The sequence below is a fragment of the Rhincodon typus genome, chromosome 4 (assembly GCF_021869965.1).
Source record: "Rhincodon typus isolate 14 chromosome 4, sRhiTyp1.1, whole genome shotgun sequence".
NCBI lineage: Eukaryota > Metazoa > Chordata > Chondrichthyes > Orectolobiformes > Rhincodontidae > Rhincodon > Rhincodon typus.
Genome location: NC_063335.1, coordinates 61,010,104 through 61,023,112, shown reverse-complemented (window position 1 = coordinate 61,023,112; position 13,009 = coordinate 61,010,104). Strand labels below are relative to the sequence as shown.

Here is a 13,009-nt window from a genome sequence, read left to right as displayed (position 1 = left end):
TACAATGTTTGAACTTCAGATTGAATTTTTTTTAAAAATTCATTCATGCACTCTGGACATTACTAACTGGGTTATCAGTTATTGCTGACCCCACTTGTTCTTAAGATGCTGGTGAGCTGCCTTCATCAACCGCTACAGGTGACAGACACACAATTCCATAACAGGAGTTCCAGGATTTTGACCCAGCAACATTAAAAAGAACTGCAATAAACTCCCAAGTCAGAATGACAAGTGATTTGGACAGGAAATTGCAAGTGGTAAACCCATATATCTGGTACCTTGTCTTTCTAGATGGAAGTGGTCGCAGGAGCCTTGGTGAGTTTCTGAAAAGCATCTTGTACATGGTATGCACTGCTGCTACTGAGCATTGGGTTTGGAGGTAGTGGATGTGGTGCCAAACAAGCATGCTGTTTTCACAACAAAAACAAATTACTAGCGAAACACTGCAAATCTGGCAGCATCTGTGGGAAGAAAGCGGAATTAATGTTTTGAGTCTGGTGACTCTTCATCAGAAGAGCGGCTGCTTTGTCTTGAATAATACCAAACTTCTTGACTGCTGGTGTAGGTGCATTCATCCAGGCAAATGGGCAGTATTCCATTGCACTCCCATCTTGTACCTTGTAAATGATGGATTGGCTCTGGAGAGTCAGGAGAGGAGTTACTTGCTGTTGTTCTTGTTGCTACGGTATTTATATGGCTGATAAAATTCAATTTCTCATCAATGGCAAACCCCAGATGTTGATGGCGAAGGATTCAATGAGGGTAATATCATTGGATGTCAAGGGATGATGGTTAGATTTTCTCGGAGATAATAATTGTCTGAAAAGTAGTAAGCAACATCTTTGGCACACACACATCAGGCAAACCTAGATATTGTCCAAGTCTTGCTGTATTTGGACATGGACTACTTCATTATCTGAGGACACAAGAGGTGCTGAACATTGTACAAATTGCACTGTTTTCCATTTAATAGTGAAGTACCTAAGATTATTCAACGTTTTGTTATTACAGCAAGTATTAACATCGTGAAGAATAGTTGATAGAAAAACCAGTGAATCTTGTAAATTAACATCCATGTCAACATAGTAGTAACCTTTTCCTTGTAGTGCTAAGAGATCTATTGATACGGGAACAACAAATCATTGAAGTATGAAAGCAGGTTAACAAAAGCAAAAAGGTGCAAAGAAATCATTGGGATTCATTTCCAGAGGAATCAAAATCAAAAGCAGATAAATTAAATATATATTGATTCTTAGTTAGGCTTGAAGATTATTTGGAGAATTCTGGTCTCCGTATTACAAAAACTTCCTCCAGCACCTCTATCCCTTAAAAAATGAGAATGGGACTTACATTGAGAGGGTACAATAGTCAAAAAGACTGAACAGGCTTAGGGCCACTTGAAAATATATTGAGAGATGATTACTGATGGCAGTCTTTAAAGATATGAAGGAACAGGAAAGACTAGATTCAGAGAAAATATTTCCGCTTGAGAGTCAAAAAAATACTCTGGGCATTAAGTATTAGATTGTCAGTAAAGACAATAAAGGAATTCAGGAAATACCTCTACTTAGAAATGGAATCTGGAACTTCCTAACGTGGAGTACTGAGGCAAATATCAAAGTAATGTTTAATAGGAAGCTATTTAAGAACACAAGACAGAAAGAAAGGATATGTTGTTTGGATGAGTTAAAGTAGTAGGAGATACACACCATCATAAACACCAGCACAGACATATTGGTTTGAATGGTCCTGTTGAGTTAATTCCAAACTACTTGGCTGGTTGGTGCGACAGCTCTCCTACGTTTAGCTGAATCATTGTTGACAGGTTTTTTTTATTTTCCCCCTTCCTTTTGAAATCATTGCATGGTAATTGTTTGCAACCGATCAACATATTAAATTACTTTAGCATTAAGAAATCATAATACACAAAACACAGACAAATATGGGGCAGCAGAGTTTCATTCTGCAAGGCTATCAGTGAATTGGTTTCATTTTTATGACAATCCAACAGATTGAGAGATTATTTTCCTGATATTAACTTCAGATTTACTAAATTCAACCTCAATTTATCATGATGGAATTTAGACTTGGTTTCTGGTCTGTTAGGTAGCAATGTAAGCATTACAATACCACATTACTGCCTCCTTTTATGCCACCACCCCATTACCGCCATTCTCCAGTCTCTCCTGCCAATGTGTTTGTGCAAGAAAGGTTCGGAGGAAGTGTACATGGATCGATGGAGGTTATAGAATATAATCCATCATGATAAATCCGCTGCCATAAGATTAACATGATTGCCTGGAAACTCTCTTACGTGACTGCCAGGCATCATTCCCACAAATACCAAGTTATCTTCAAATTCTTGATATTGACTCTGGTTGAGTCATAAGTAAAATTTCCTAAAGTGGGGCTCTGCTGATCTTTAAATTTTTGGGGATGTAACCCCAAAGAAGGCTTCCTCAAATCCTTTCCACCAACCTGTAAGAGAAAAAACCCTTTTAAAGCTCTGAATTAAAAAAAAAATTGGTCCAACTCTTTCTTTTCAGGCCATCTCCAATGCAATTTCAATCCAATGTTTATGGATACTAATACACTTTAGACCAAATGGAGCTGCAGCAGAACTGTTTTATTATAGTAAATTTGCTTATAAAAATGCAGATTATCTGGCACAATAAATAATGTTTGCTTTTAAAGCATTTCTTTGGATGTAAAGATTAAATTCTAAAATGTTTACTGCAGCTTTAGTTTTGAACACTATCGTACATGCCTACATTTGCACAGATACCAGTAGTACGTAAATACATTGATAATTATGTACATTGTAAGCAACATGCTTCTATTGTGAACAGGATAACAAATGTTGAAATGCAACAAGTACATAAGTCTAATTTGGAATGCAGTTACCTTCTGCTATTCCACCACTTTTTGACAAACTAAAATATGCTTTAAAATGAATTACATAAATATCTAATACTGTTTACATTTCTTAACATTCACTCAATCTGCTTAAACTTTGCAGTTCAGTGATGCAAACTGTGGGGGTGGGGGTGCAAACCATTGGTATTTTTCAGTTATGAGAACGGACAAATGCTGAGCAATAGATGTAACAACACTTTAGGTAGAACGTACAATGTTCAACAATATTTTCACTTTAAATTCATTAGAATTCACGTGGTTCCAGCAAACCTCCACTATGTAGAGTCTGAAGGAATACCAATTCTTGATGGCTTTAAGATCTGATCAAAAATCAAACAGTTTTGTTTTGCCTCAACTGCATAATGTATTGTGGCTTCATACGAAGGCCATGACATTTAGAAGTGTTAATAGTATTCAGGTTACTGCAGATTTTCTACATGTTGGTAACTGCAGTACATAATCACAGTAATAAACTAAGAAATGGAAAGTTCACAGCACCATGAGAACTGGTTTCATTTAAACAAAGTGAAATAGCAGCAAGTATATAACTTCAAAAAGTGTTGCACAGGTATTCCCCCATTGAATTTACTTCAGTTGAGATGTAACAATAATTCATCCATGTGTTTACTTTCTTGTCTTTGCAAATATGACTTTTTTTTTACAAAAAGAAACACTATAGTATTTGTACCTGCTAAAAGTTAAATAGAAAAGTAAAATATGTACAAGATTGTTTTATATCTAATGCTTGAATATTAGAATATGAAATCTAACGGCACTTGAAACAAGTTTGTAATGATTGTTAACTGTACAACCTTCAAAGACACTGAAGGTAAAAGGATAAAGAAAGTGCTAAAAATATAGGTTATTTTGCACATTCTGCAGACAAGGCTACATGTTACATAATTCACTATATACTCGTGTGTTGTAACAATAGATAAAACATGTTGATGTTGCGCATCTATAAAAAAGGAATTTTGCACAAATGAAAAAAATACATCTAAGATTTTATGAAAATTCCACTTCTCAAGCAGCATGCACTTGTGCTTTAGTTGACATTTGAAAAATAAAATAACTTCTAAAAAGTTAACTGTTTAAAGTTCACAGATTTAAATTCAAAGTTAGAGGCAATTTGAATGTAGGAATTAAAAACAGCATCTATGTTATTTTATTTATGGGATTTTTTTTATTCTCAAAATGAGACGACTTGTCAATTAACACAGGATGGGTTAAATTAGTTGCCCACCTTTGAAATTTTTCCCTCCAATTGTGTGGTGGGTTTTTCTTCGAGACAGCTTAATTAGTTGTTCTATTTATTCTAAAGAAGAAATCCTCAAAAACAAAGTTTTCTCTTGTTTAAATTTAAGTCAGAAGGTGTACTTAAATAGAAGCATTTCTGATGTAAAGAAGTGCCCTTTCTTTTAGTTGGCTAACCAATTTGGATTCGTCATTCCATATACAGATTGTGTGCAAAATACTCATGGACATTTGTAAACCATTTACCCACTGGCTATCCTATCGCCATTCCTCTTTCAGCTATGCTGCAAAGTTTCAGGTGCTCAGCCTGAGGAAGGAAGTCTAACTACAGTTTCAAATATGAGACATTTTCCAACTTGATATTGCCGACACAAAAACTCAATTTTTGAAAGAACATACTGTACATTTTGTTTCATGTACTACATTCTCAAATATTTACAATGAAGTAATAATTGAAATATCATGTACAATATATATCTCAATTCACTGAATACTTCTGGCAAATGAAATGCCTTAACAAGAATGCACATTTTCAAAAGTGCCCCTATAATGTCCATATATGCAATATTGGGCTTTATGAAAACAAAACTGACTAGAACATTTGTTTGGTTTCTTAGACAATGTAATATAGATTGTTGATTTAAGTTTATAAATAATGCTATGCACTAATATTCTAATTCCATGTACCTTCCTCAAAAAAAAACAAAACTTTCAATTGGGATCTATGAAATTCTGCATTATCTTTTGAATATTTTTAAAAGGACCTCTATTTAAAAATTAGAACTGCTGCACTTTCTGCAGTTAATGGACTTCATTTTTTTTTAAGGAAAGGACAATAGATAATCTTCTCCTGTTTGAATAATCTACTGAAAAATCTAGTGGTGGGAAGGGATTAGAAACACAAATCTTCCATTAGCATTTGCTGAATAATACATTGGATACAGTATGTCCAATCAGATTGTTCAGTAAATGTCCAACTAAGAGCTAAATCCTAGGTGCTGCTTAGTCATAGTTCAAAACTCTAATGTATGCATCAAAACCCAAGTGCTAACTCTTTCGCAAATGTAAAAACAGTAGCCCCACTAATGTGAATGACGAAACATTTAATTGGGTGAATTGCATTCTCTCTCAGGGACCAATAAATAGGATTTGTGACAGATTTTACACTCAAGCTTATCCCAGAGCGAACTGATCATGGCCTCTTAAACTGCAGAAAGAAGTACACTGTCCCTTAAAAATGGAGGGCTAATCAAAGGCATTCCAGTTTAATAGCAACAACGGCAATACTGAAAAATAAATAACAGAAAGCTTCCAATATGGAGGCACACTGACCCTAATTTATTTACATCTTTCAGTAAAAAAAACAGATTCAGTAGCTAGGCCACTGTTAGTTGGAGAGAATCCTGCTGCAGGGTGCCCTGTGGATGCTCTTACACCCGGGTAGATGGGGCGACCACTTGGCTTGACTGGAGAACTTGACCCCATCGTGCCTGCCTCCAAACCAAAAATTGGTTGCTGCCAGTTAAACAACAAAACTAAAAGCCAAATTTTCCAATGATGACTCCACAAAAATAGCCCAGATGCTGAAGGGAAACAGAAGTCAGGCAGTTGGGTGATGGGGCTAATTTTCAACTTCACTTGCCTCTCATCCCAGTTGGATCCAAAGTCCTTCAAAGTCCAGGAACAACTGAACAGAGCTATGGATTACAGGCAAACAAAATTTAAAAGTTCATTTTTCTTAAAAATATTTTTGATCATGGCCTATATTTCCATCTAGTAACATTAAATACATTTTATATTTTCAATGCTAATACAGTGCTGAGTTTGAAAACTTTAAACAGAAGCACTGCAAGGTATAAATCTATAAAATACTACCTCCAAAAGATATGATTTCCAAGTCTAAAAATCTTTATAGGTTTCAGGTCTCACAACCTGGGAGAATTAGACATCCAATAGATGTTCATTTTGAGAGGGTAGTACCAACACCATATGCAGAAATTTGTCAACATAACACAATGGTAACTCCACTTCAATAAGGTCATTCATCATGTAAAGAACGGAGGTAGTTCAATGAAAAGTATTAAATAAATGCCAGCGTTATTTTATTCATTTCAGAAGTACTGATTCTATTTCTTACTACCATGACTGGCAAGTCTACTGTTATTGTTTTTTTGATATCTACAACTGAAAGGACTTATTTGCAGGATAGTCATTATTCTAATGAGTTACTAATCTGATTAGATATGAATTTGTGTTCAAAACTATTCAATTATCTAGCACATCTACATGGATGACTAAGAACTTATTGAAAACGTATTTTTAGATACATATGAACCATTGCGTGTTAAATATAGGACAAAAAGTAAATTTAATTTCTAGAAGGTTCATCACCACCACAAATTCCTCTCTAGCTACAGGTTTGAAGTCAAGGGACATTGTGGTGATTAAAATCTTCTTAATCCACTAAGGTAACAGCTAAAAATATATCAGCTATTCAAAATACAGACACCTACAATTAGAATGAATCTGTTAAGTAATGATCTTAATTCTTACTGGGCTAAATGGCCTTTTCATACTTAACCTCAACATTTGTACAGCGCTGTTTTTACATACTGTTAAGTGTAGGGATAAATTTTCTTTATTAACTTTAAATCACATTATAGACATGACAGTTTTCTTGCCAAACCTAACAAAAGATAGAATTTATATTACTTTAAAATACTGTATGTCTAAACAGTTGATTCTCCAGGTAGTCAGCAGGCCATATATTGCAACATTAACAGGTTTCCTCCCACCTGTCTTTTTATTTCACTACTCATGCCGAGGACGACCTCGGAATAATCATTAGCAACTCAACGATGAAGAATGGGTACTTCATTAAAGTGGCTTATATGATTATTGCTGGTTTGGAAGGTATATGCAAAGTGTGTTGCTGGAGATTTGCCAACAAATGAATTTTACAGGAAGTATCACCGACTACAAGATCAGAAATAGACATCTGAGACCCGGCAACCCAGTATAAGTGAGGGGAAAACATAACATCTTGCATTTTAGATACTCTAAGAGGATTGTTGACAATATATTTAATTTGAGTTTTACCCCTAATTGTAATAGGAGCTCTCTTAGATGTGAGATGATCAGTGTGAACGAGGTTTTGCTGTTTTCTTCAGCTGTCCTTACAATGTTATTTTGGGGAGTCAAAAACCTAGAATATTAGAGTTACTTCTTTATTGTGACAGTTATTAAAAGGGTTCGTAATATATGATTAGTATCTGAGGACTTGCGGTTCTGAAGTAAAGGAAGTGTATTTTAATTTTCTGGTATGAAGATCTGACTTGTTTCTTTTTAAAATCATCAAGTTCAAAACAACAATCACAAGTAGCCATGTGATTTCAGGTAAATGACCAGTAAGTGTCCGAGGGAGATAACTACTAAAAAGGTGTTTAATAATTTGAGTTACCCCCTTAGAGAAACAGACAGAAGTAGGTTCACACAGAACAGGCTCCCTAATAGCAGAGGTGCTGTTTTGAGCAGTCAGTACTGGGGAAAAGTTCTCAAGCTGATGAGAGGAAAGTTCCAGAAGCAGAAGGCAGGTGTCTGAGAGGAAAATATCATGCAAGGCTGTTGGCCACGAGTTTGGGGAATGGATGTTAAGCAATAGTGAGCCGAGTTGTCAAAATCCCAGGGCCAGATACTAACTGAAAAAAGTAGCACTTACCGAATGTGCAGAAGTTTGTGGAAAGGAAACCGATTATAGCCCTGCCAGGTGGACAAGAGGCTTCAGCATGGAGACAGTGGTGAGTCTTCACTGAGGTTTGAGTGACTGTATGGGCATTGCAGCAATAAAAAGGATGATTTTTAAAAAAAAAAAAAAATGTTTGTAATGAGACTGTTCCAATAATTATTGTTTTTTGTAATAAGCTTTTATATTCTTTTGTTCAAAAGATATTGGACAACCTCTTGTGAATATGTTCACTGACTGACCTCCATTGTAAACAAAAAGTAAAATAAAACTTATGACCTATCAAGGCAGGTTTCAACTGGAATCATAACACAATGTTCTAACTCAAGCATTTGAGAAAATATGCAGAGTTTTTTAAATTACTAAATCACAAATAGGAAGGCTCAAGAAAGGTCCCACAGATATTAACATGCCCCATTGTAATGTGATAATACTGTGTTAATTTAACTTCCAGAAGATTCATCACCACCACTCCTAGTCACTAGCTAAAAAGAGGGCAAATTTCTCCTGTTGGTATTTTCAGCAAAGAGTTTGGGTGGAATGATATTTTTCATTTTCTGCTCATCATTTTAGTAAAATCATTGACAGGGTTCAACTAAAGTAAGCAAGCAAAGACTTATATATTCAGACTAATGGGCACTATCTATGATAGTCTGTAATGTAATGAGAAATCCACATATTTCAGGAGTATCAAATTTTAAATCAATTTCATGCAGCAAGAAACATTTTTCTGGTTGACAAACAATTAGGATCTCTCAGGACAATCAAGTATTAACTAACTGCTAAATTGTGAACCATCGTTACTCAGATTTACTGGGCAGAACTTAGCACCTAAATAATTTTGGCTACAAAATTAAAGTGGAAATATTGCATCAATCTGTTGTTAGCAGTATGAAAAACACACACGTTAAAGCTAGACAGTTCTTTTCGCTTTCTCTATATTTCATCCTATTGGGCTTCAGGTTATTTTCATTAAGCAATATTCCACTAAGTAAATGTCCTGAAGAAGCCAATGAGATGAAAAACATAGTTAATTGATGAACATACGTTAGGTCACTGAGCATTTGTGGGAAGATCAAATATGTTAACATTTTAGGTGTTACATGCCACTTCTATCAAGTGATACCAAAAAAGTGTCAACTTTTGTTCTCTCCCCACAATGCCATAGGCTTATTGATTGAAATTAACTTTCTCAAGATCACTTAGGAGTTACAATTGGGTTCATCATTTCCAATGTGTTTTGCCTCCGATTTCTGATATTTTCAGTTTTTGTTTTAATTCAATTATTTTAGCCTTTTTGAATTTCAATGCAAAAACCTTTTGTACCACTTAAAGCTAACAGCCAACCAATATAATAGACTGCAACACTTCTTGCTAACTACTTAATTATAATATTTTGTAAACAATGTAAAGCTTTTCATTTGTTAAATAGCTTGCAGAGATTAACTAGCTAGTTAAATCATGATCAGTTAGACCAATATTTGCTATTAAAGTAACATGTTTAATCCTTTCCTAATTCCAACATTTATTTATAATCAAAACATAATACTTGAAATACTCAGCAAATCTAGCAGCATCTGTAGAGATAGTTAATCAGAACATATAATCAACCTGAAACATCAACTCGTTCTCACTTACAAATGCTGCCAGACATGATGAATTTTCCAGTTTAAAATTTTAGATTTCAGGACAATGCATATTTGGCTTTTGTTGTGTATATTACAAGAAAACAATTGGTACTCATTATCTCAAAACAGAATGCACTCACCAGCAAGAAGGCATTAAGAAAAATCCAAATTAAATTCAGATGGGCCTGTTAGTAATTTTAAGTACTGATACATATCTGAAGTGTATCTTTTCGAACTATAAATGCAAAAAAGTAAAATTAATTTTTCAGTTCAAATTAGGTCTGAGGTTTTTAAAGGAATATAGAGTTTGATGTTAGCAATAGATAACAGTTCCACACAGTCTTTATTTCATCAACGAAAGATGAAATTCAAGTGCATAATGATAAGACAGAAATGAAAGTAAATATTAGTAAAATGGAGATAAACAAAGATTTAACAAAATCTCTGAAGAAAATCAATCTAATATAGATGTCATAATTTTTAACTTTAGGGAAGGAAGGAAGGAAGGAAATGGTTCTCCTGGAATGTGCCAAGTGGTTTTCAAAGCAGCAAGTACTGCGAAAAAAAAAGATAGCCCAAAATATTTAACTAATCACATAGGCTAAATGTTATTAAAATTCAAAAGAAAGCAAGGAGAATGTGTGATTTATGTAACAAATGAAAAAGGATTCTACCAAACATAAATTTGGCATTAGTTTCTACTAGTTGATTTCTCTTCCTCTCAAGGCTCCACATGGATTTCAGAAATCATCTCTTTCACTTGCCTTGTTTTAAAATAGGAATTAATTGGAGAATATTCAAAACCTATAAGCAAATGTAGGTGAATATGCATTATTAGCTTTTGTCAAATATATTGACAGATCGAATATTCAAAAGGTTCAGGTGAATACCCATTACATAATGCATAAACTTCATTCTCACTTGAAACTTAAAAATTAAAAAGGAATACAATTGCTAAATTGGAAAATAGAATTCATGCAGGATTTGTATTACAACATGGTAAATGAATTTTCAATAAAGTCATAGGCAGAGTTTTTAAAAGGTACTGTATTGAATATGATGGCACTTATAAAGCTTTACAGACTTTCAAAGTGTTTCAGTTTGCATATAAATTTACCTATTCCCCATAACTTTTTGAGCAATTGATTTTAAGAACTGCTTGGTCCTCAGCGCACAGGTATGCCCCCAGTTCAAAAGGTATTTGATGTTGATACTCAAAAAAAAAATCACAAATAAGGACTACTAAAAGACCTACTGAAGAACTCTGCAAAATCGTTGCACAAAACAACATGAACATTGGTTTTAAAATTTAATAGTTTGCTTATTTCAAATAAAAAAGGAAAACACACTGTGAATATTGCAGTCACTCTGATAACTAAACCTGAAAGATTCTTTTTAATGCCTCAAAGTCACACTTATAAGAACCATCAATCTTGGTGTTGGATGGGGTGTATGGAGTGTATATTCTTTCTATAAATCTTTAGGCTGGTCAGGTTGATTCTCTCAATGCTGGATTAGATTCAAATCTACTTAATAACCTGTAATGCACATTTATTATACATTAGCTGCTACATTGGATGCTCCCATCATGAATAAAGATAGACATACAGTCTTGTGCTATCAATTTTTTCCCGGTTTTGCTTGCCTCCTGTGACTATTCACAAAGTAGCAAAGATATTAGAAGCCGTTAATGAGTCTACTGTCCAATTCATTAATATTCCATCTGGATAACTGGCATTATATAGGAGAATATCTGTAAAAAGATGTTGATAAGAAAGTTGCATCATCTACTGAAAAGCCTGGTGAAAACGTGGTAGTGTCGTTGTGCTTAAGCTAGTCGTGAAGACTGTGGATAAAGGATGAAGAGCATGGAGACCAATACTGTTGCCAGTTTCATGTGAATCCTGGCTCTGTGATGCAAGAGGAATGAGGGATGTGTGAGGTTCGTCCTGTGTATAACACATTCCAGGATTACCTAAAGAAACTGGTTGATTGTATGCAGTGCTATTAAGTGGCAAGAAACTTAACAACTGAGAAAAGTCCAAGGGTGATGTATTCAGAGGTTCACTAAGGACAGTTGGGCTTTTTGAAAGTAAAATATCCCCATATCCATCCCCCAGAGACCCTGCCTGCAATTCCAAGCCTAGTTTTGAGGAGGATGATTGAGTGTCATGGCAGGAGGAAAGCAAATCACTTTGTAGATCCATTAAGTAACTATCTATTTCATTCTTTAATGGTTGTCCTTTTTCAGGCATTGCAATGGCATATGAGGTAGAGCCAAGAAAATATTTTGAGGAGAGTTCTTGAGGAGAGCGAATTGAAGATTCAATTTCTAGTGGGCAACCCATTCCTAAAGGTAATGGTGTGGATACCATTTGGTTTGTTGACCCTAGCGTTTGCATCGTTTGAATATGGGCACTGTAAATATTCATTTGTAAAGCATTTGTAAATGGCCTAGATGTCAGCTCACTGGAAACCACAGACATCACTGGTGTTAGCTCATCTTTTATGGACAATGACGTATTAGAGCTAAATAGATCCATAAAATCTGGTGGTTCAGTTTTCACCTTCAGCAGCTCCTGTGAATGGCTTTTCTTCATGTGGCGTGTCAAGTGGTCCTTCCGACCAAATCTCTGGGCACAGTACTGACAAAGGAAGTCTTTCCTTCCAGTGTGTACTACCATGTGTCTCCGAACATCTTTCCGAGTATAGAAACAACGGTCACAGTGGTCACACTGGTGTTTTTTTTCCTTTGTGCCACTTGATGACTTGCCAGCATGTGTCCTCAGGTGCTCCAGTAACACTCCTGTGCTTTCAAATGTTTGTAAGCACACTTTACAGGTAAGGTCACCACTAGTTGCAGCATGCAGAGCCAGATGACGTTTATAGCCAAGCTTTGTATTGTAGTTTTTCCCACATTCCTCACACTTGAAGGCTTCCTTGTTTGGATCATGAGTCTGTAGATGGTTTTTTAGATGATCTTTACGATGGAACATTTTCTCACAATAAGTACACTTGTGGGTCTTCTGAGGTGAATGAGTGGCCATATGCCTTGAATAGACACAAACTGTTATTGATACTAAATTGATGAATTTAAATATTTGCATAAAAGCACAGCAGCTTTACTAGGTTTGAGTAGGCAATTAAACGTGACAGTATACTCCCCAAAAATAACTAAACAGAAAATTTAGATTTAAATAATGCTGTAATCTTCAGCTTATACATGCACATAAATAATATAAATTTAATAGAGTGTGTTAGTTTTAAAAAGTCTGATTTATTCAAAGTTCAAAACATGCAATGTTTTATAATTGTCTTAACCCCAAAAACATTGGCAGAAAGTATAAATAAATTTCTGCCAATAAGGACATTTATAAACATCTAATTATATATGTTAACAGATATAATTATAGGCTTGAGACTATACTGTTTACATGATAATAATAAGCTGAGATGGTCAGAAAAGCAC

General features: G+C 34.8%; 1 protein-coding gene across 5 annotated transcripts; it reads right to left on the bottom strand.

Moving 5' to 3' along the window:
- Nucleotides 1-451: 451 nt before the first annotated feature.
- Nucleotides 452-12,632, bottom strand: plag1 (pleiomorphic adenoma gene 1). Of its 5 annotated transcripts, none has more exons than XR_007262033.1 (4): nt 12,108-12,631; nt 9,681-9,775; nt 7,889-7,993; nt 2,406-2,478 (listed from the first exon to the last, which is right to left on the bottom strand). XR_007262033.1 is itself a non-coding variant. In XM_048596406.1 (3 exons), exons 1-2 carry the CDS (start codon nt 12,585-12,587, stop codon nt 9,716-9,718), a joined length of 540 nt encoding a protein of 179 aa, XP_048452363.1. In that variant the 5' UTR covers nt 12,588-12,631; the 3' UTR covers nt 2,564-5,867; nt 9,681-9,715. The 5 variants fall into 5 exon arrangements, 3 of the variants coding, with proteins under 3 accessions (XP_048452362.1, XP_048452363.1, XP_048452364.1); XR_007262032.1 differs by lacking the exon at nt 2,406-2,478 and adding an exon at nt 2,563-5,867; XM_048596406.1 differs by lacking the exons at nt 2,406-2,478; nt 7,889-7,993 and adding an exon at nt 2,564-5,867.
- Between the last annotated feature and the right edge of the window lie 377 nt (nt 12,633-13,009).